This window comes from Leptonychotes weddellii, chromosome 14 (genome assembly GCF_054177405.1).
Source record: "Leptonychotes weddellii isolate Sample4059 chromosome 14, ASM5417740v2, whole genome shotgun sequence".
NCBI classification, from domain to species: Eukaryota; Metazoa; Chordata; class Mammalia; order Carnivora; family Phocidae; genus Leptonychotes; species Leptonychotes weddellii.
Window position 1 is genome coordinate 7608145 of NC_138382.1, and position 19591 is coordinate 7627735.

General features: G+C 44.8%; 1 protein-coding gene across 3 annotated transcripts in view; it reads right to left on the bottom strand.

Annotated features, from left to right (window-relative positions):
- SMARCA2 (SWI/SNF related BAF chromatin remodeling complex subunit ATPase 2) overlaps positions 1-19591 on the bottom strand; it is a 133493-nt gene that overhangs the window by 75245 nt on the left and 38657 nt on the right. For all 3 annotated transcript variants that reach the window (XM_081802798.1, XM_081802799.1, XM_081802800.1), the window contains exons 15-20: positions 17621-17728; positions 16927-17013; positions 13503-13549; positions 10952-11118; positions 5550-5713; positions 246-473 (exon numbers count right to left, since the gene is read on the bottom strand). In XM_081802798.1, coding sequence (XP_081658924.1) covers positions 246-473; positions 5550-5713; positions 10952-11118; positions 13503-13549; positions 16927-17013; positions 17621-17728 — 801 coding nt within the window. The remainder of the gene's footprint in view (positions 1-245; positions 474-5549; positions 5714-10951; positions 11119-13502; positions 13550-16926; positions 17014-17620; positions 17729-19591) is intronic.

Here is a 19591-nt window from a genome sequence, read left to right on the forward strand (position 1 = left end):
CTCTGGGGCGAAACCTGGAAGAAGCATGCCCTGGCTGAGCCCTGCGGTCCCTCTAGCACATGCTTTTAGACACTGGTTTGGATAACTTTCAGAGGCTTTCTGTGCTTGGGATGGAAGATAGCAGCTAATTTATTCATTTTAATTAACGCCAGCCCAGGAAACTCTTTAAAGAAGGGAGAGGTCATTCTTAATCCTTCTGAGACAAAAGGTCACTTTGATTTCATAAACTCGGCTTTCTGTAATACCTCATTTTCCTCTTCGTGCTCCAGGATGGCCTGCAGGAATGCCCTCCGCTCGTGGCTCGAAGACTTCTGATCAAACATGCCCGCCTGGATCACTTTCTGATCTACGTTCAGCTTGTACTTTGCAGCGGCGAGAATCTTTTCCTCCACGCTGTTTACGGTGCACAGTCTCAGCACCCGGACCTCGTTCTGCTGGCCGATGCGGTGAGCTCGGTCCTGTGCTTGCAGATCCTGCGAGGGACAAGGACATGCTGTCAGGGGTCAGTGCGTGCATTAGCTGAGCACGCAAGTCGCCTGCCCGAGAGGGGAGTGAGGAGGGTTGTTTAACCCACCCATACTCATCAAAGATTTTGCTTTCATTTTTAACATAGGCAAGCTAGTTCATCCCTAATGGAGGGAAGCTGGGCTCTGATGAGCTTGGTTCACCATCAGAATTAGTCCCCAACTAAAAACAAAACAAACAAAAAAAACCCCCAATACATCTGATGTCAGAATTAGGACTTTGATATGACCTACAACTGACCTTAAATTGCAAGGTCGTCATGGCTGCTTGTGTCAAGTGTTCAAGAAGATTTTTAACATATTCATGAATTATACACACATACGTTACACATACACACTGTACATACACGGATTGCTCAGGTGACAGATCTCCTGGGATCTAAACCCACCAAAGATGCAATCTTTTGTTTGGGGAAGGAAAAGGATTGCTAGTAGAATACTAAGTTGGTCATATTTTTGGGGGCAGAAATCTGGCACTTTGTTTCAAAAGTGTGAAAACTGGGTATGGTCCCTGCCTCCTGAAATTTTACTTCTCGTCATTTATCCTATGGAAATAATCATGGATATGCACCAAGATTTACAAATAAGGGTGTACCTCTCGCTGTTACATATTATTTACAAGTTTTAAGAGCAGAATTAAATAAAAAATCAACAATAACAGGTTGGTTTAAAAAATTAGTCTTTGTATGTTATGTGCCACATACTACATGTAGAGTGCCATTCAAATCAATTAGAAATTTAATAACACAGAGCTATAATAAGTAAGAACTACAAGTTACCTATGAGTAGGTACACCAGGATCCTATATGCGCTTATTTACCCAGACCAAGAAAAGGCAGGAGGGCCACGCCAACAATATTGACATTTCCCAGCAGTGAGAGTACAGTCATTATTAAATTTTCCTCCTTTTATTTTCAAACGGTTTAACATTTTTTGCTGCTTCAAACATATATTACTCTTACAAGAAGAAAAAGGTTTTAATGAAATCTTTCCATTAAAACCTTCAGAAACCTGAGGCCAAGTTACCTGATTTTAATGCTATACAATAAAACTTTCTTGGTCTGTTACTTTTACTCATTCTGGCCCAGGGGATGGTCTCTGTGCCCATGTTAAGTAGTGGTTTCCATGTGTCCCCCATTAGACCTGTCTCCATTTTTAGGGCAAAAGTCTGTCCCCTGTATCCTGCATCCCTGGCACCTGATTTTGCACAGAGCTGATACTCCACAGCGTAAGCCCATCCTGTTGACCAGATGAGTCATGCACGTGGCATAAGGCGACAACAGGCCCAAGTCCCCCCAGGAGACCTGTCTTTGCTGCAGGGACCTCTATGATTAAATGACTAATGAGGCAAAAACTGCTCCTCAGAAGATGTCTGAATAATATTAAATATCAGACAGCTGAACCACGAACATGGCTGGCACCCATCCAGATTAGATGATTTTCCAAAGAGGAGAAAGTGAGGTGGATAAGTGAAATCCAAAGCTGGGGGCAGGGGTGGAACCCTAAACTTCATTTACAAGACCTTGGTTCAGTCATCTCTCTCAACACACGCTCACCAGTGTGGTGAGGCCGTGGCCGAGACAGCGAGTTGTGTGCTGTCAGCCTCTGGATTATCTTCTAGAACAGGGGTCCGTGAGCTGTTTCTGCAACGGGCCCAAGAGCGATTATCTATTAGTAGTAAATATTCTAGGTTGTCTGGGCCAAGAGCAAACACTTAGCAACTGTTCTCACCAAAAGGCTGAGTATCATCTTCTTTTTTCTCCATTTTACATTTTTCTACTTAAAAATGGGAAAAAAACTACTCTTAGCTCACAGATCTTACAAAAGCAGATGGCAGGCCAGATTCGGTCCCCAGGTCTGAGTTTGCTGACCTCTGCCCTAGAAGATGCTGATAAATTGCAAAAATACTAAGGTACAGATGGCAACAGAATGTAATAGGCAAGGAAGTGGAGGGCCCGGGACACCTAAAAATGGGGGTGGTAAGTTCGTGAGCCCTCGCGAGCTGGCTGCCAATTAGGTGTGTTGTTCTGTTCTGTTTCATGGTGGTGGCAGTGGTGTTTTTTGTGTGTATAAAGCCAAATATCTATTTGGAAAGCAGCAAAAATTAGTGTTTCTAGGCTGAAGAAGTTTATGGAATATAAGCCTAAGTCTGTAAGCCAAAATGGGGAGGGGGGCGTATACGGTGACCAAGAAATACGTGCTGTCGTTATTGGATGGATTCGTCAATACTTCTGAGATTTTAGTGGTCTAATGTTTCGTCACACCAAGGAGGTGTGATTGAATCTGAAGACAAGAACATAGCCTGAGAAGAGAGCCTCCAAGGTAACTCTGCGGTTGGCCCTTCTGTCTAAACAACCCAACTCCAGCTCCAGGGGCTAATAATAAGGGTACCAAGCCATGTTTGTTTGGAAATGAGAGCCTCAGTAATCCCGAGGGATTTTATTGCTAATTCCACATATGTATGTTCCAACTTTACTTCTAACGAGAGCCTCCAATTAGCGACTGGTAGGCCTCTATCTTCAATCTGTCAACTTTTGTCAAACGGAACTGCTCTTTGGTCAATATGCCTTAATTTTGACTCAACGTGACAAAGAATTACTACAGAACGCTTTTTTTTTTTTTTTTTTGGCAACACATGCTGAAACCAACATGGTAAAAAGAGGTCCAAAACTTTCGTTTTGGGGACCATGCAACCTTTATGCAGGGGTACAGGATTCATACCCAGACAGACACGGACAAGTTAGTACTGACTGGTTTCCTTAAGTGGAAAGTATTTCAAGGACTAGGTATGAAGTTAGGTTTGCAAACTGCCTTGTAGTATCTAGTGGAGTTCGCTGCTTAATGAAAGTTAGTTCTCTTACCTTTCATATGAAAAATCAATATTCACTCTATCACTCTAAGATCACTGACTTCTGAAAATGAAAAAAAAAAAAAAAAAGGTTTGCCCAAACTAATGGCCACATTTAAGTGACAGACATGAAAAATATGATCAGCCCAGTTGCCCAAATCAGGCGGCAGTGAAATCTACCTACGGCAGATAAAAATATTTGGGAGAAATATATGGCCCACTGCTGGGAACCTGTGGAAAATTAGACCAGAGGAAGTCTGAGGTCCTGTGTGTTTTGTTGCTTAAGTTTTAGTTCAAATACAGTGAAAGGTGAATGAATTGTTCAACGCTCATGCAATTTACTTGATTCTGGAGTTCCACCTTTAGTTAGTGGTTGTAAGTTTGTGTGTGTGTATGTGTGTGTGTGTGTGTGAAAGAGAGAGAGAGAGAGACAGAGACAGAAGGGGGAGACAGAGGGGGGGAGACAGAGAGAGAGAGAGAGGGAGAAGACAGAGACAGAGGGGGAGAGCAGGGTAGAGGGAGAGAAAGAGAGACAGGCATGGATGTCCCAGCATCCTTTCCCTGGTAAACCAGCTTTTCTAGAGACAGTGAGTACCTCTGGCCTTTGGGATTTGCCCTGTGCCAAACCAGATGGTCAGCTGAGAAGCCCCAGATGTGCTTACCTCCAAAGATAAAATCTAGCGAACCCTCCATTCACCTATAGACAGGCTTTTTTTTCTTTTTTTTCTTTTTCCCTCAGTAAAGATTTAGGCAGCAGAGACAGGGTGATCGAAACCACACCGAGCACCCCGGGGAGGAGAAGAATCACATACTCCTCCCCTAGATGCCCAGCAGAGCCTCAGGGCCTGCAGCCCTGCAGCCACTCTCAAAATGTGGGACTGACGCGGAGTTCCCAACAGTAAGCAGGAAAACTGCAGGTCTGTCATGGGAGTAAGAATTCCACCTGTGCCCGGGAATGCACCGTGGGCTATAAAAATATATAAAATATATAAAAATATTTCCTGAAGACCAATGGCCGTGGCCTCCCCGAGGCTCGGAACCACTGGTCTAGTCTTGAAATCAGCGCTCCTCAGCTAGGAGAGAAACGACGCAGAATCTCTAGGGAGCTTTTGAATGTCTGGAGAAGCCTGGGAAGCAAACGGGGTGTGGGGTGGCAGGGAATGGGAAGCAGGCGTGCGTGCTTTTTTTACAAGCTCTCTCATCATTCTGTGCAGCCCAGGACTCCATCCCCTGCCCTAAATGAGTGCCGTCCGTAAGCCTTTTCGTCCCAGTCTCCACCACGACCCAGTGAGAACACTACTACTCTGCGTGTTTGCAGTGGAGGAAACCGAGGCGCAGGGAGCAGCCCGGGGAAACTGATGTTCCAGTCACATTCATATGGGGGAGCTGCAGTTTTCTCTCTCCTATTTTGAATTCACGTGTGCTTCAAAATGAATCAAATCCCGACGAACAGCATTCTACCCAATTTCGCACAAGCAGGTGACTGTCTCCCCACAGCACGGAGGCAACTACGGGGGAGCCACAAGGGACCCGTTCTCTTGGGCTTTTTCAATCATCAAAGCAATCCTATAAAAGGGTAACTGTAAATTGACCTGGCTCAAAGAACTTAGTAGTAGATGCTCCACGGGATAGTCTTTGATGGCGATTTTAAAACAAAACACACAGACCAAAAGACAAACTACTATATACTAATGGTTTGACCTTCAGGAACTTACTTACAGCTTCTGGGGACTCATTTTCCTTGACTGGAAAGGTGCATCTAGTGATGTTAACAACCTCACAGCGTTGTGAAAACGGAATGAAGCGATGCACGTGAAGAGGGTGGCGCAGAGTTAGGGTCTAATAAATGTTAGTTGTTGCTGTTTTTATTTTGGACATTTGTGAATTTTCCTATAACCAAACATCCTTTGCTTTGGGGTCAATCCCAGGAGATGGGTCTAACACTGAGCAGAGACTGAGTTTGTACCCCAAACTGGAGCTTTTCAAAGGCACATCGAAGGTGTGTGGAAGGTGTCCGACCTCCGAGGGAGGTGAGGTAAGACAGCCCTTGGGAGAAATGGCCCACTCTTTTAGAAATCCGCTCTTCCCCACAAGGGTGAATGACGACACCAACAGTCTCTTAGTCCCCCTAGTTCCAGAAGGGACGCCAGGGGCCCCCACGTCACAGACGGACAGACCTGGTGAGGGTTCCAGTCGCTGTCAAAGATGACCACTGTATCAGCTGCCTGAAGGTTCAAGCCCAGGCCACCAGCCCTGGTGCTCAGCAAGAAGATGAAATACTGGGACCCGGGCTCGTTGAATTTCTTCAGCAAAGCAGCCCGGTCCTCAGACTTGGTGGTGCCTGTGGGTATAAGACAAGTAAATTTGCCAATGAACTCCCGTCCGAAAATGGCACAGAGCCAGAGAGATCGGCCGGCCTCCTGGAGAAACAGACACCTCTTGGCACCAGTGAGATAATCCCCTGGGGTTTTTGTACTTTTTGAAAGGAACTTTGGACATTTTGCAATTAAAAAAGAGAGAGAGAGAGACTTTTCTCAAATCAAGAAAAAACACGGTCTACTATCCATTGTTTCAAAACGCTGGGTTTAAACACTTAGGACCGGGCACCTTTATAACTTTACAAATTCCAAAACATTCTCACGTTAACCTAAAACTTAATGAAAACATTTTCTAGATTTACTTCTGTGCTTAAAAACACCAAATAATTTTTAAAAACCCACCTACCTACACACACACACACACACACACACACACACGCACGCACACGTGCCTACAAAGATTACTGTAACAGTTTAAGGCAATTTTGCGGACGGGCATTAGAGTGAGCTCTTGTTTATGCCAAGAGGGTGGAAACAAAGGGGAAATCGATTTCCACTGCGTTTTACCGTCTGGATTGCTCCTGAGCATGATCTGGCTGGGAAAAACATAAAACGTGAAAGGAATATTTTTATCCTGGTTAGCAAGACCTGAAGCCACAATAACCCCCATATATATATATACGTATACGGAAGCTCTTTAGTCTGTTTCTCATGCTGACATTCTGCTCTGCTGAGTTCAAAGGGTGCTGACCTACAACCCAATGAAGCAGCATATAATACCCCTGCCTACGGCTGGCCCCAGGGTGCCTGAAGAGACTCCACAACAGGGAGTAAGCAGAGAGCACCAGACCCCAGAGCATGGTGCTCACATTTAGGGCACGAAGTCATCCGTACCTGCCTCCCAAATCAGCCACTCAATCATACACTCTGTGTTTGTAATGAATTTCCCCGGGAAGCATTGCTGCAGAGGTTTGAAAAAGGCTCTAGGCTGTTGGGAAACAGATATGCGTGTCCCACGATGGTCCCTCAACGCCTGCTATACAAATATTATTTCTACATGGTGTTCTTTTTTTAAGGATGAAAACACACCAGCAACTTATTTCAGAGGATTAAAACATTTAAGCGAGGACAGCTTAGGAAATCATGTTATCCTGAGGGTCAAATACCCAAACGCAGCAGGGGGAAGGGGGTGGAGCTGTTCTTCCTATTAATAAAAATGGTAAGTACCCTCCCGAGGAGGGGGGGAAAAAAAAAACCCAATTCCCCATATATAGCAAATGGGGATTAGGACCAAGGGGCTTTGGGGGTTCTCTTCATTAAACGAAGCAATGTTCTTTAGAGCTCATTTTGCTTTCTAAATTAGATTTCAAGTTTAGCCACCTGGTCAAATCCTGCAAGGAGAAACGGTAAAGAGTTTAGATTTTGGGGGGAGGAGCACTAAATGTGCTCTGCTTGCTGAGTGAGGTCTCAACTCTGTGGGGCTCTTTTTTTTCTTTTCTTTTCAGAGTTGGCTTTCTTTTTTTTTTTTTAAAGATTTTATTTATTTATTTGAGACAGAGAGAATGAGAGAGAGAGCACATGAGAGGGGGGAGGGTCAGAGGGAGAAGCAAGCTCCTTGCTGAGCAGGGAGCCCGATGTGGGACTCGATCCAGGGACTCCAGGATCATGACCTGAGCCGAAGGCAGTCGCTTAACCAACTGAGCCACCCAGGCGCCCCAGAGTTGGCTTTCTGAGACCACGGTGACCTATGTGTTCTCGATCCTAATGGAAGACAAGTTCTGTGCTATCATGAAACCTGCTCGCTGTATCGTCTTTCCAGGTGCAATAATTAAGACAGAATTACTCACATGGAGTCACGGTTCCATATTTACCCTCTGCCTCAAACCACATGGAAAGCCACAGAAACAACAACAAAAAAGATGTTCCTAAAGTGAAGGAAAGGAGAGCTTCCAGAGACAAGGATGTCTGTTTTCCGACAGCAGGTACAGCATCTATGTGCTCTGAGGATATAAGTTCAGTTTTAAATCCACTGAAAAAGAATCGGCTAACGACCACCCGCATTAAGCTATAAATTAAACTGGTTAGTGGACATGTCTCCTGGGGGATGAAAATAACCCTAAATGCAAAATAAAGCCCTGGAAAACAAAAGAAATACCAAAATGATTTGGTCAAAGGGGTTTTGGGGCCCTCCGCCAGGTACCTCAAGCAAAGAGACGGAGCACATATCTGGTGTGGATTCACACCGCCTAACTAGCTGGGAACTTGATGAATTTTCAAAGCCATAAAAATCTATGATTAAATCACGTTTCAGGCAAAGAACTATGACATTTCTAATGACAAGGTTCAGAATTTGCTGGATTACCATTCCCATTAAGTCACAGGTTCCCCGAGTCGAGATCTTTGCTGATCATCAGCAATCGCTGGGATATTTGCTCAGGGAGATTCAAACCACTGTGTCAGGGTTTATCCACAGAGCAAATAAATGCTCCTTGCAGGTGGCACAGGATTTCACACGCTCAGTATGAGCGTCAGTTCCACGTTCTGTTAGACTTTGAGGTAGAACACAACCAAGAACACAATTAAGAGCAAGCGCGACTGTGCTGAAAGTTGCAGAATGCGCTGGAAGGAACACACTGTCAGGCTTTCATGATTACTAATTTTAACTTAGTTTCAGCTGCTTTGGGAAAATTTGGTCTTCTGGGATGTAGCTTCACCACTTGCTCTCACTCAAAAATCATTTCCAGGGAAAACAAAGACTATGTAACAGGACAGTAGCCAAATCTGTTCATGCAACCATCATCTTTGCAAGAAAAAGAAATCTGTTTAGCTGTCATTGAGTGATTTTTCTCCCCCCCGAGGTCAAACATCTGAGACCTCAAATTCAGCAACGAAAATCTGAAGCCATTTTAACAAATGGGTGAAGGGGCAGGTGGCTGGAAGTTGGTGCCCTTGTGAGTGTGTAGACTGACTGTTTGCCCATTGATTCTCTCCAGCCCCCCCAAACAAATGGTTGCTATTTCTTGCGGGGCAGAAGCCGTACCATTTCCTCAACTCCATCTGTAACATTTTATTATGAAGCTTGTTTACTTGTTGTCTCCTCCAGCCTAATGGCGAGGACTCCGATGTCAGGAACACAGCGGCTCCATTCATCTTGTATCTCGTTCCAATTCATCACTTTAAAAATTGTGAATAAGTTCAAAATCATTCTTGAAATGCCGCCTGCCAGGAAAGAAGCCTGCATTTTCAGAGAGGGGATGTAGCCTCCTGGGTCTGCTAAAGTTGATTCTGAAAACTAACTGGCATCAGAGAGATCTAAATTAGAGCCTGGCTTCGCCGTTTGCGTCATGCGTAAGTTAGCTCATTTCTCTAAGCCTCTGTTTTCCCATCTGTGAAATGGGGATCGTATTCGTACCTTGGTAAAAGGGGGTAAAAGCCTGTTTGCCGAGAAAATTACATCCATAATGCACAGGAAGCGCCTTGCCCGGTATCCCACAAGCAGTAGGCCTTCCATCAACGTCACCTTTTATGACAATTATTATTAATGACAAAAGGATAAGGTCAGCCACCAACAGCAACCTGTGAAGGAGACTCTCTCAGGCTGGCAAGAAAACATGACAGTGATATGTTTCAAGGAAAGCACTTCTTGCCAGTTCCACAGACTTGAATATTCCAGGGCCACAATCCTCAAAGAGGGGAGATTCTAAACGAAAAGCCACAAAGTAGTAAAACAGCACTTGTTCGGGACACCAGGGCAGGGCTGCCCCTCACCTGAGCAGCAAGGGAAGGTGGGCTTGCCCTTCAGATGAGGGCTGACCTTGCCCCTTATGGAGAAGGGACGGGAGAATCAGGTCAAAGGACAAAGGACGAGACGCGGTGCAGGAGATTTGCCAAAAGAGACAAGACTGGACGACAGAACCGTGTCACGAATTCAAGAAGGAACATTGACTTAGCCATGCATTGACTTAGGTTGCGGTGACTTTGGAGGGGAGAGATAAAAAGATCTTTCAAAATCAAGTCTGTCTGAGGTATAATTAGTTCAAAAGTTAATAATACCCTAGGAGGTACACCATAAAGAGAATTCACTTAAAAAATAGAAGAGAGAGTAGGGCAAGTCTGAGGTTGGTGTGTGTCCAGTTCTATCTAATTAGTGGCAACCAGGGGGACAGAATGTTGGACTGAACATAAAACAAAACCTTTTATTTACTTATTTAATTTAATTTTAATTTTTTATTTTTTTTAAGGAGGCTCCACGCCCAGTGTGGAGCCCAGCATGGGGCTCGAACTCACGACCATGAGATCAAGACCTGAGCTGAGATCAGGAGTCGGACGCTTCACCGACTGAGCCACCCAGGTGCCCCAAAGTAAAACCTTTTAATGGAACATAAACTTTTAAATTTCCCACATAACAATAGCTTGAAGATTGTGTCAGATAAAAACAGGTATTAGTAATAACTGTTACATTTTGTGTGCAGGGATTCCATACCATCCTGGCTATAAATTAGCTCCTATTCCCACGTACCACTCTTAGAAAGTGCTATCCCCTTGCCACAGCATAGGAAATTTGGTATCTTTCAACCTCAAAAATATTAGGGCAGGTATCCAAATCATACAGTACTTTCGGAAATAAATATCTCTAAATGCATGTTTCCTTCCATTCATATGTTCTTACTGATTTTCTAAAAATCGAAATACCCAGGCAAATCAGGCAACTATTTCACATAGTTTTGTAAAATCCAGGACACAGTGGGGCCCTATCTCTTAATGCAGCATGGAGATATGTTCTATTTAGGAAAAGAAAGACGCTTTAATGATAATTCGGTACCATCCTAAATGAATAAGTACAGTGTTACCGAAGAGAGGAGACACAGCCTTTATCCCCTTAAAATATGCCTCAACAGAGAAAGCTAAGGGCTTATCAGAATATTCGGCATAGTGTGTAGGTCACACACCATCCTAAAAGCAGAGAGGGTTTTTAAATTTTAATTTAGTTTCATTTAGTTTAATTGTGGCACACATAAATGCCTCCAAGTCCACTTGCACTGGCTTGTCTGGGGGGGATAAACAGCTGTGCGAGTGATTTCGGCTTATTTTAAGGTGGAGGATATAAAAATTGCTATCTGCAAAAAAAAGCTGCACCCCACCCTGCTAGTTAACTCTTCAGCAATTTCCCTCCTCCTGCCGGCTGGGGCCGGACCTAAGTGCCCCTCACCCGCTGCGCGCCCAGCGGCGTGGCTTCCGAGCCTGGTCCCTTTGGGACTCACCATCAAGGCGAAGGTACAGGAAGTTCCGAAACGCAAAGTAATCCTCCATGATGGTCATGAGGGACGTCATCTGGCAGAAAAGCAGCACGCGGTGATTAGTTGCTCTCAGTTTTGGCAGAATACGATCAAGCAGCTCAAACTTTCCTGAGGCCCGATACAGCTCAGCCCTGAACCCAAAAAGGCAAAACAAGAAGACGGTATTACTGCTGTCTTCTTGAAGGATCCAGGATAGCCTGAATGAATGAATGAATATCCACCCCAGAGTGATGGGGGCATGTCATGGAAAAAGGAAATACTTCTATATAAAACCCACAAGGAGTACATTATAGATGCTGTGTATGGCAACAGATTCTCTAGAAAGAGGAGATCGTTTCGTGTTCCTAATACTTTCACTCGCTGTCTCTCTCTTCCTCTCCCTCAATTCTCTCTCCCTTATCCACACACAGTCGTGAATCTGTTGTGCTTCCTTAAACTGTTACTTGGTAAGCACATCAAGTTATTAATTTAGGGCACTTAAGATGCGTCCAAATATTTCTTGAGCATCTACTACTACCTGCCGGGCGCATTCCACGTGTACAGGGATGAGAAAATAGAATCCCTGCCTTCCAAACGGCTAATTGCAAATTGTGATGAGCACTAAAGAGAAAAATAACAAGTTGCTATGAGACAACGCATAACAACACGTGACATCTTTAAATTAGAGCAGGGTTTGGCAAATTTAGGTCCTGGCCTGCTGCCTGTTTGCGTAAATAGAGTTTGATTGGGGCGCAGCCAGGCTCACTCATTTCTGCTTTGTCTATATGGCGGCTTTCACGCCACACAATGGCAACATTGGGGCAGAGACTTTTTGACACACACAGGCAAAGACATTTGAGATCTGGCCCTTTAGAGAAAAAATTTGCCAGCCCTTGATGCAGGTGACCTTGCTGAAGAGAGAACAGTTGAACTAAAACACCAAATAATGAGCAACAAGACAGCCGGTTGAAGAACGGGGCCTTGGAGGAGGAGGAGATTCCAGGAAGTAGGGAGAGTATGTGCAAAGGCCCTGTGGAGTAAAGGAGCCTGGTGAGTCTGAGGAACTAAACATAAGCAATAGGGGAATTCTGGAGATGGGGACAGAGAGGCAGCAGGTTGTGCTGGGGGGGCAGGAGGCCGGCAGATGCCGGAGGACCTAGCCACACTGAGTGTGTTCACTTTAAGTGCAACAGAAAGCCGCTGATGGGTCTGAAATAGGGCAGTGGCAAGATCTGCCACATCTTTTTAAAAGATCACCATGTACACTGTACGGATGGACTGGGGAGGGGACATGAGGCCTGGCTTACAGAGAAGTTCAAATCAAAAAGAGGATGGTGGGGGTACCTGCTGTCACAGTGTCAAGGAACTAAAGCAGGGCCTTTCCTCTTCCATAATAAACTCCTTCTCTCTTTTGTCAACAGGGATGTGTTAAATTATTAAAACTTAATTGTCGGGCTGATATGACTGGGAAAACTCATCAGTGCATGCACTCTACAACACTGCAATGGATCATCGGTAGCTGATTCTATGACACAGTGTGTGTCGTCTCTAACACATTTTCATGTGCATGTCTTCCCTACCTCTGTCCCCCGTTCCAACCACCGTCCTCCAAACATCTCCTGCAGCCGTGTTGTTAGTATGCAACCCAGGAGTGACCACGGGACGTAGAGAGAAGCAAGCAGGAGTGGGAGAGCCTGGTGGCTCTGGTTCTGGGTGGGTCCCACTTTCTAGTTCTTAGCCCAGTGACATCATCTGCCTTTGGGATCCAAGCATGGCCCCCACATCCTAATAATCAATGTCCCCTGGTGCAAAACAGAGACTTTCTGTGAATGCAAACTTTTCTATTTTGTTGCAAGGCATGGCACTCTTTAATGGCTGCTGCTAACCAAAAACGTTTCTTTTTTTTTTTAAAGATCTTATTTATTTATTTGACAGAGAGAGACACAGCGAGAGAGGGAACACAAGCAGGGGGAGTGGGAGAGAGAGAGAAGCAGGCTCCACACCAAGCAGGGAGCCCGATGCGGGGCTCGATCCCAGGACCCTGGGATCATGACCTGAGCTGAAGGCAGATGCTTAACCAACTGAGCCATCCAGGTACCTCCAAAAAACGTTTCTTATATGGACCATACTTTGGTGAATGACTGTAAGGTCACACATATTTATGGTGGATGAGGCGTTTCCTCTCACCCACACCCAAGTTAAGTATCAACTTGAAATTCAATACGATAAATTCTCTTCTGGCCCAAGCTACACTATTGCTTCCACCACACTTTTAGGACACTGGGTTACTATTAATTCTATTAAATGAGATCCGTGTCCTTTGAATAGTCACTTGCTCAAGGCATGCAGTAATTTATGCCAGTAAAGTAAAAGAGAAGGCTGATATCATTTCGGTTAACAACTCCTATACCCTCTGCTGAGGTGAGAGGCTGGTGCAGGAGGCTGGCAGTGGGTACGTGTGTGATAGGAAACACTACGGAGTGAAAAGTTGACCAACAAACTGTTTTTTGGAAGAAAGATAAATTTTAAGATTTACCCATTGATGACCCCATTTGAATAGCCCAGGTGTTCAGCAAAGGATTCCTTTAAAAGAGAAAGGAGGGGGAAAAAAAATGATTAAAAAAAACCCACCCAGATATGTAAATTATTAACTTAATAATTACTCTTTTAGTGAGGTCATCCCATTTATTTCTAGAGCATAGTTAAACAAAATAATAAGAAAATACTTTTTAGACGATGAACCAGAAACTCAGTGTCTTTGAATTCAGACTTTCGTTCTGCCACAAATGTGTCCTGGGAGTTTGTGCAAGTCTCCAGAATCTCATACTGAGATGTCAGGGTTAGTTTACTCATCAAACAGTGATTAAGCATCTACTGACCCAGGGCTGAGCCAGGTAGGTACGGGGGATCCAGAAACAACTGAAGTATCTGTCCCCAAGGAGTTTAGAATCTAGACTAGAGAAAGAGCCTAATACGAACTAATCAGGATTCAGACATGCATGGAAACACACTGCAAAAACATTTAACAGTAAAAGTCATGGTGACTGTATGCTTTATTTTAAATCTGAGTTTAGAGAGATCCTGAAATTCCTCCATTCTGTGCTTTTCTCTGTTACAAATAAGGCCCTCGATGGACACCAACCACTCCCTCAGGGGTCCGGGCTCCCATCTTCAAAACACAGAATTTTAAATTTAAAATGAAAATTTTAGAATTTCAAATCAAATTTAAACTCCCGAATCACGTAATTCCCTCCTCACTGATCCTGTAGAAGAAATAGGTTACTGTTCTCCGAGCGGTGTTTCCAGGCTGACTGGAGGGAACGGGAGACCATCTGTGGGGAAGGAAAGCATGTCACACCTTCACACTAGCCACCCGCTGTCTCCCTCCTCTGCTTCCTTTTCCTTCCCCACGAGCAGCAAAGCTTCTCCTCCCAGGGGATCAGCTCTCTTTCCCTTTGAGGTCTCCTCTCACATACGCTCAGCTCATCGCTTCATCGTTTATGGTGGGCTCCGGCCCCTCGGTGTGTTAACCCTGCTGGCAAAGTCAACACCGAATGGACAACGGCCAGAAAGCCCACTCTGACCCCAAGAGCCAAGCCTTCCCTCTCCACCGGCAGCCACTCCTCGCTAGATTTTCGGGATCCGTCCCTATCGCCTAAGCAGGGCTGTAAGAACCAGAGAGATGGAATCTGTCAGTGCACGGTGATAGGTTTAGGCATTAGCATCGTTTTTTGTTTCTGGTTTTTTTTTTTTTTTAAAGATTTTACTTATTTATTTGACAGAGAGAGAGCGCACGAGAGCACAAGCCCAGGGAGCAGCAGAGGGAGAGGGAGAAGCAGACCCCCCGCTGAGCAGAGAGCCAGACATGGGGCTCGATCCCAGGACCCCGAGATCATGACTTGGGCGGAAGGCAGACGCTTAACCGACTGAGCCACCCAGGCATCCCAGGGATTAGCATCGTTTTAAAAAATGTGTTCATTTCTCGGGTTTGAAAGTCCCCAGGGAAACAGCCCAACAGAGAGAGGGGGCTTGTGGGGTGATTTCCTATGAACAAAGGTGGCATGCAAACATTACAAAGACAGAGGCAAAATGCACACACCAACTCCCAGGCAGAGTTGTGGCCATGTGTACCCATGACTCTGGGTCTCATTTCTAGGAATACGCCTTCCGAAAGTTTTTATGTTAAAAACAAATTGCAAATCAGAGTCCGTCTCTCTCCTGACAGCTATTTAGAATGGAAATATGCAAGGAATGGAGGGCAGGTTACTTAAAGTCGGCTCCCCAGGTTCTCCAGACAGAAGCCTGAGGACGGAAGGCATCATCCCCCTTCCTGACACGGTCTAGCATGTTTCAAAGGCTAATTTTTTGCATGACAACCAAAATGAAGTAAGACTGACACTTAATTTTCAAAACTTCTGAGTCCTCAAACCCCTCTACGAATCAGAATGAATATCTCAAAACTGTTTTCAGGAAAGAGGGGATGGGATGGTGGGTGACGGGTTCACCTGGCATGACCCTGGTCACTTTCATCATTTGACAATTTTTTTTAGCTCCCCACCAGCCACAGACCAATATAGATCCACCACTAATTCATCGATACCTTCCACCTGTTTAATATGTTATCAATTTATAAGATGCTGCCTCTCTTATTTATTTTTTTTAAGTTTAGCCTCTGCCAGTCCCATAAGCTGTCACCACTTGATGACAAGTCAAGTGCACTGACGCTTGGAGATGCCGAGACATTTTCACCAGGTCACGATTACAAAGTGGCCCGGGACACGGCCTCATGGTTGCACGCTGGATTTCCTTCACCGAGTGTCTAAACAGCCAGGACTTTTTGGTGGGATTTTATTTTTGTTGCTGGTATTGTTGCTGTTGTCAGTTGACATGGATCTAGAGCTTGTCAGCCTAGAGACACCCTGCCCTCTGGATGTGGACCCAGCGGGTCAGGCTGGGAGGGGTTTCCAGAACCCGCAGAGGGCCTGCAATAAATACTCTTCTCCGACAAGCGCGACTGCCAAAAATAAGGGAGGATAAAAAAGAAAGAAGAATCGTCGAGGTCAAGAATATTTCAAAGGCAGGAGTATTTCAACTCTGTTTTTATACTGTAATTACTAAAATTCCAATTTCCTAGAACCTTCTGTATATTTCCTTTTAATGAAGCGGTGCAGGTGCTGGAGGCCTGCAGCGATCTGGTCCCTGGTGCCCTAGCTCATGTGCCATGGCAAGTGGGCGCCCCCACGACCACACGCATCAGCCACAACATGGAACAGTGGAGCCTACAGTCTGGCTCCTTTTCCTTCCTGCTCAGGTCAATTGCTCCCACTGGGGTGAAATCCTGTCAATTTAGAAAAGTTATTTACACGCAATGAACAGGGCAGAAAATGTCCTAGCCCCTAAAAATAGCTCTGTAAGAACCAGAGTGTCAGGATAAAAGCCGGGATTTACATTGTCGGGATAGAAGCCAGAAAGGAAAAATGCAGATCTATGTAGCCGAACCAAAGTCAGTGTCTTTTACAAAGAAAATATTTCGAGAGCGTCTCCCTCTTCAACAGGTACAGATACATTATTTCAATATTTTTCATAGCATCCTTCTGAGGAAACTGGATGTATTCGTCATTACCTTCAATTTCATAGCTCCTACCATAACAAGGCAATTCACAGCACTTACCCAAACCCACATAATAAGCCCAAGCTTGCAGTATTTTCTCAGTGCTTCAAACCCTTGGTTATAAAATTCCAGATGCTCAAGTGCTTGGTGCCAATGAGAATCCATCACCAGGAAATTCACATTTGTTAATTCTGCTTGTCGAGCTATCAGAGCATGTCATTTCAATGTCCACACATATTTCAACCCCCTTCCTTCCCTCCTTCCTTCCTTCCTTCCCTTTTTTTTAAAAGTAGTATTAATAGGAGTAGTGCAATCGGGATCAGAATCAAAGTGGAGAGTGCAGACTTACCTCAATGTGCTGAAACATATAGGGGTGGTTGCAGATTTTTCTCAACTGCATGATAGTGTTCATGAGAGTCTTAGCACCTCCCTTTCCCTGAGAACGAGTGGAGAGAGTAAACACAGGACAAACAAATCGTTAATTGACCAGATACTGCCCATTTTTAAAAAGTAGGCTTTTATAGAGAGGGCCACAGGTCTTCCCCATAACCTACACCTGCCGGCGTCCAAAGCTCCCGTCATAGAGCAGTTTCTGAGTTACAGATGTAACATCTTTCTCGTGACTAACTTACCCTACAGGAGGGAATCATATCGAGTTGATGGCTTTGTGACATGACTGTCTGTTCCCCGGGATTCTGGGAAGACAGAAGCCTGGAGCAGATGCCCAGGGAGTCACACAGGATTTTAAAACTTTCCAAGGTGCCACCCCACATTTAGGCAGAATATATTCCCTGCAGAATTGACATGAGCAGAGCTAAAAGCTATTTGGGTGATACGAGCACACTGCATTCTTCCTGCCCCAATGCAGTTTGCAATAAGAGGTTACGAGATTTCCTTTGGCAGCTACAACGGTTACAGAATAAGGCCCAGAAATTGGCTCTAACAGATCAGCATTAGCAGGGATGCTTCCTGGGAGGATCTGACGTCACAGCCAGGAGAAGACAGACAGCAACACATGAGTTACATCATCTGCTGAAATGTACCTTCTTATCTTTCTCCGAGCCATCGGTGAGGAGGATCCCTTTGGCTTGCATGTGGCGATAGAGAATTTTCTGCAGCGCGGACATATCACACTTGATCACATATTCAACCTGAGGGAGAAAGAACAGCGAGTAAGTAGGAGCAGGAGAGAGAAGGTGCCTGTTCTGAGAAGACAGCTGGGACGGGGTAGCGGGCAGCAGTCCTGGAACTCTGTGGGTCCCTCCGTTTCCCCTCCCTGGATTCGAGGAGTGGAGGGTGGGATGGGGGTGGTGGTGGAGACCACGGTCATCACTGCTAAAGGTACCATTACGGGGGAGGGACCTGCCAAAGGGTGTACGTGATTGAGGCTAGGGTCACGTTTTCTGAAATTTCTTGCCTTGCTCCATATTTGAGAGACAGAGAGAGAGAGAGAGGAGCTTACAAACTGTTCAAAGTCAAAGAAGCTCAATATAGAGTTTCTTCCTAGTATTTCTTCCACTTCCCCGCTACACCCTCTTTCACATGAACAGAAAAACACCGACTGCCCAATATCCCAAGATTTGCTCTGTAAGACATTTTTTGATTTATTATTTATGTATTATTATTTTTTATGATTTTATTATTTATGTGACAGAGAAAGAGAGAGCACAAGTAGGCAGAGTGGCAGGCAGAGGGAGAAGCAGGCTCCCCGCTGAGTGCAGAGCCCGATGCGGGGCTCAGTCCCAGGACCCTGGGATCATGACCTGAGCCGAAGGCAGCTGCTTAACCAACTGAGCCACCCAGGAGCCCCCGTAAGACAATTTTTTTAAATGGTCATATGCAGCGACCCCCAGTACTAATCCACGTGAGATTTGTAATAGCCCTAGGTTGTCTGCCATTAACCTCTGCTTTTCAGAGGTGAGAGAATACTACCTGTGAGGACAGCAGGTGGGGGAGAGGAATTAATCCAAAATTGGATGCAACTTTATGACCACCTAAAGAAGGCAAAGCCTCATGGGCCTCCAGTTGGACTATCGAAAAAAAAAAAAAAATCCGATTTAAAACAGTTAAAGGGAATTCACATGCCCTTGGCTTAGCACACACCTGCAATACTTCTAGCACGTTCTTAATGCATAAAATCTGCCTTGATTATTTCCCAGTATTATTTTCTTCATTAAAAAAATCCCCAGAATACAAATGTGCAATTTTCATAATAAACGTCAGATAAATGCCTAGAAATCTGCAGAATGTGATTAAAAGTAAATCAGCAAGCTGCCTAATGTTTAATAAACTGATTAAAAATGATCAGGTTATTTTCAGCTCTGAGGGCCAGGGCGAGGAGGTCACAGATGAAGAGAAGTTGAATATTCATTCAAATGCGGCTTCAGAAGGAACCTGTCAGGCCAGATGGAACTGCAATTAATAGCCTTTCGCCACTTGTTTTGATGCACCAAAAAGACTGGAAAAAGGCTGGCTCCGTTGCAGAAAAGTTAAGAAAAGCAGGTGACCTTTCATATACTTGTTTTTGTTTTTAATGACCTTGGCCAGAGGGGAAAAAAACAGAAATCTCCAAGTTTAATAAATAAGAATGCACTTGCTACAGGCTTTCTGTTTTAGATGCCTGATCATGTCCTATTTTTAAAGTACTTTGACTTTTTCGAGACGTTCACTCTCAAAATGAAATTTGATCACGGCAAAGAAAAGTGTTAGACGACTTCAGACTGCAACCAGTAGGAGCATAAAAATGGCACCAAGGCAGGCGCCTGGGTGGCTCAGTTAAGCATCTGACTCTTGATTTTGGCTCAAGTCATGATCTCATGGTCGTGAGATCGAGCCCTGCGTCGGGCTCTGTGCTCAGCATGGAGTCTGCAGGAGATTCTCTCTCCCTCTCCTTCTGCCGCTCCCTCCCTCTAAAATAAGTCAATAAATCTTAAAAAAAAAAAAAAAAAAAAAAAGGCACCAAGGGCTAATATCACTGAGCTCTTTCTGTGGACTAGGACCTACAGAGAGTGCTT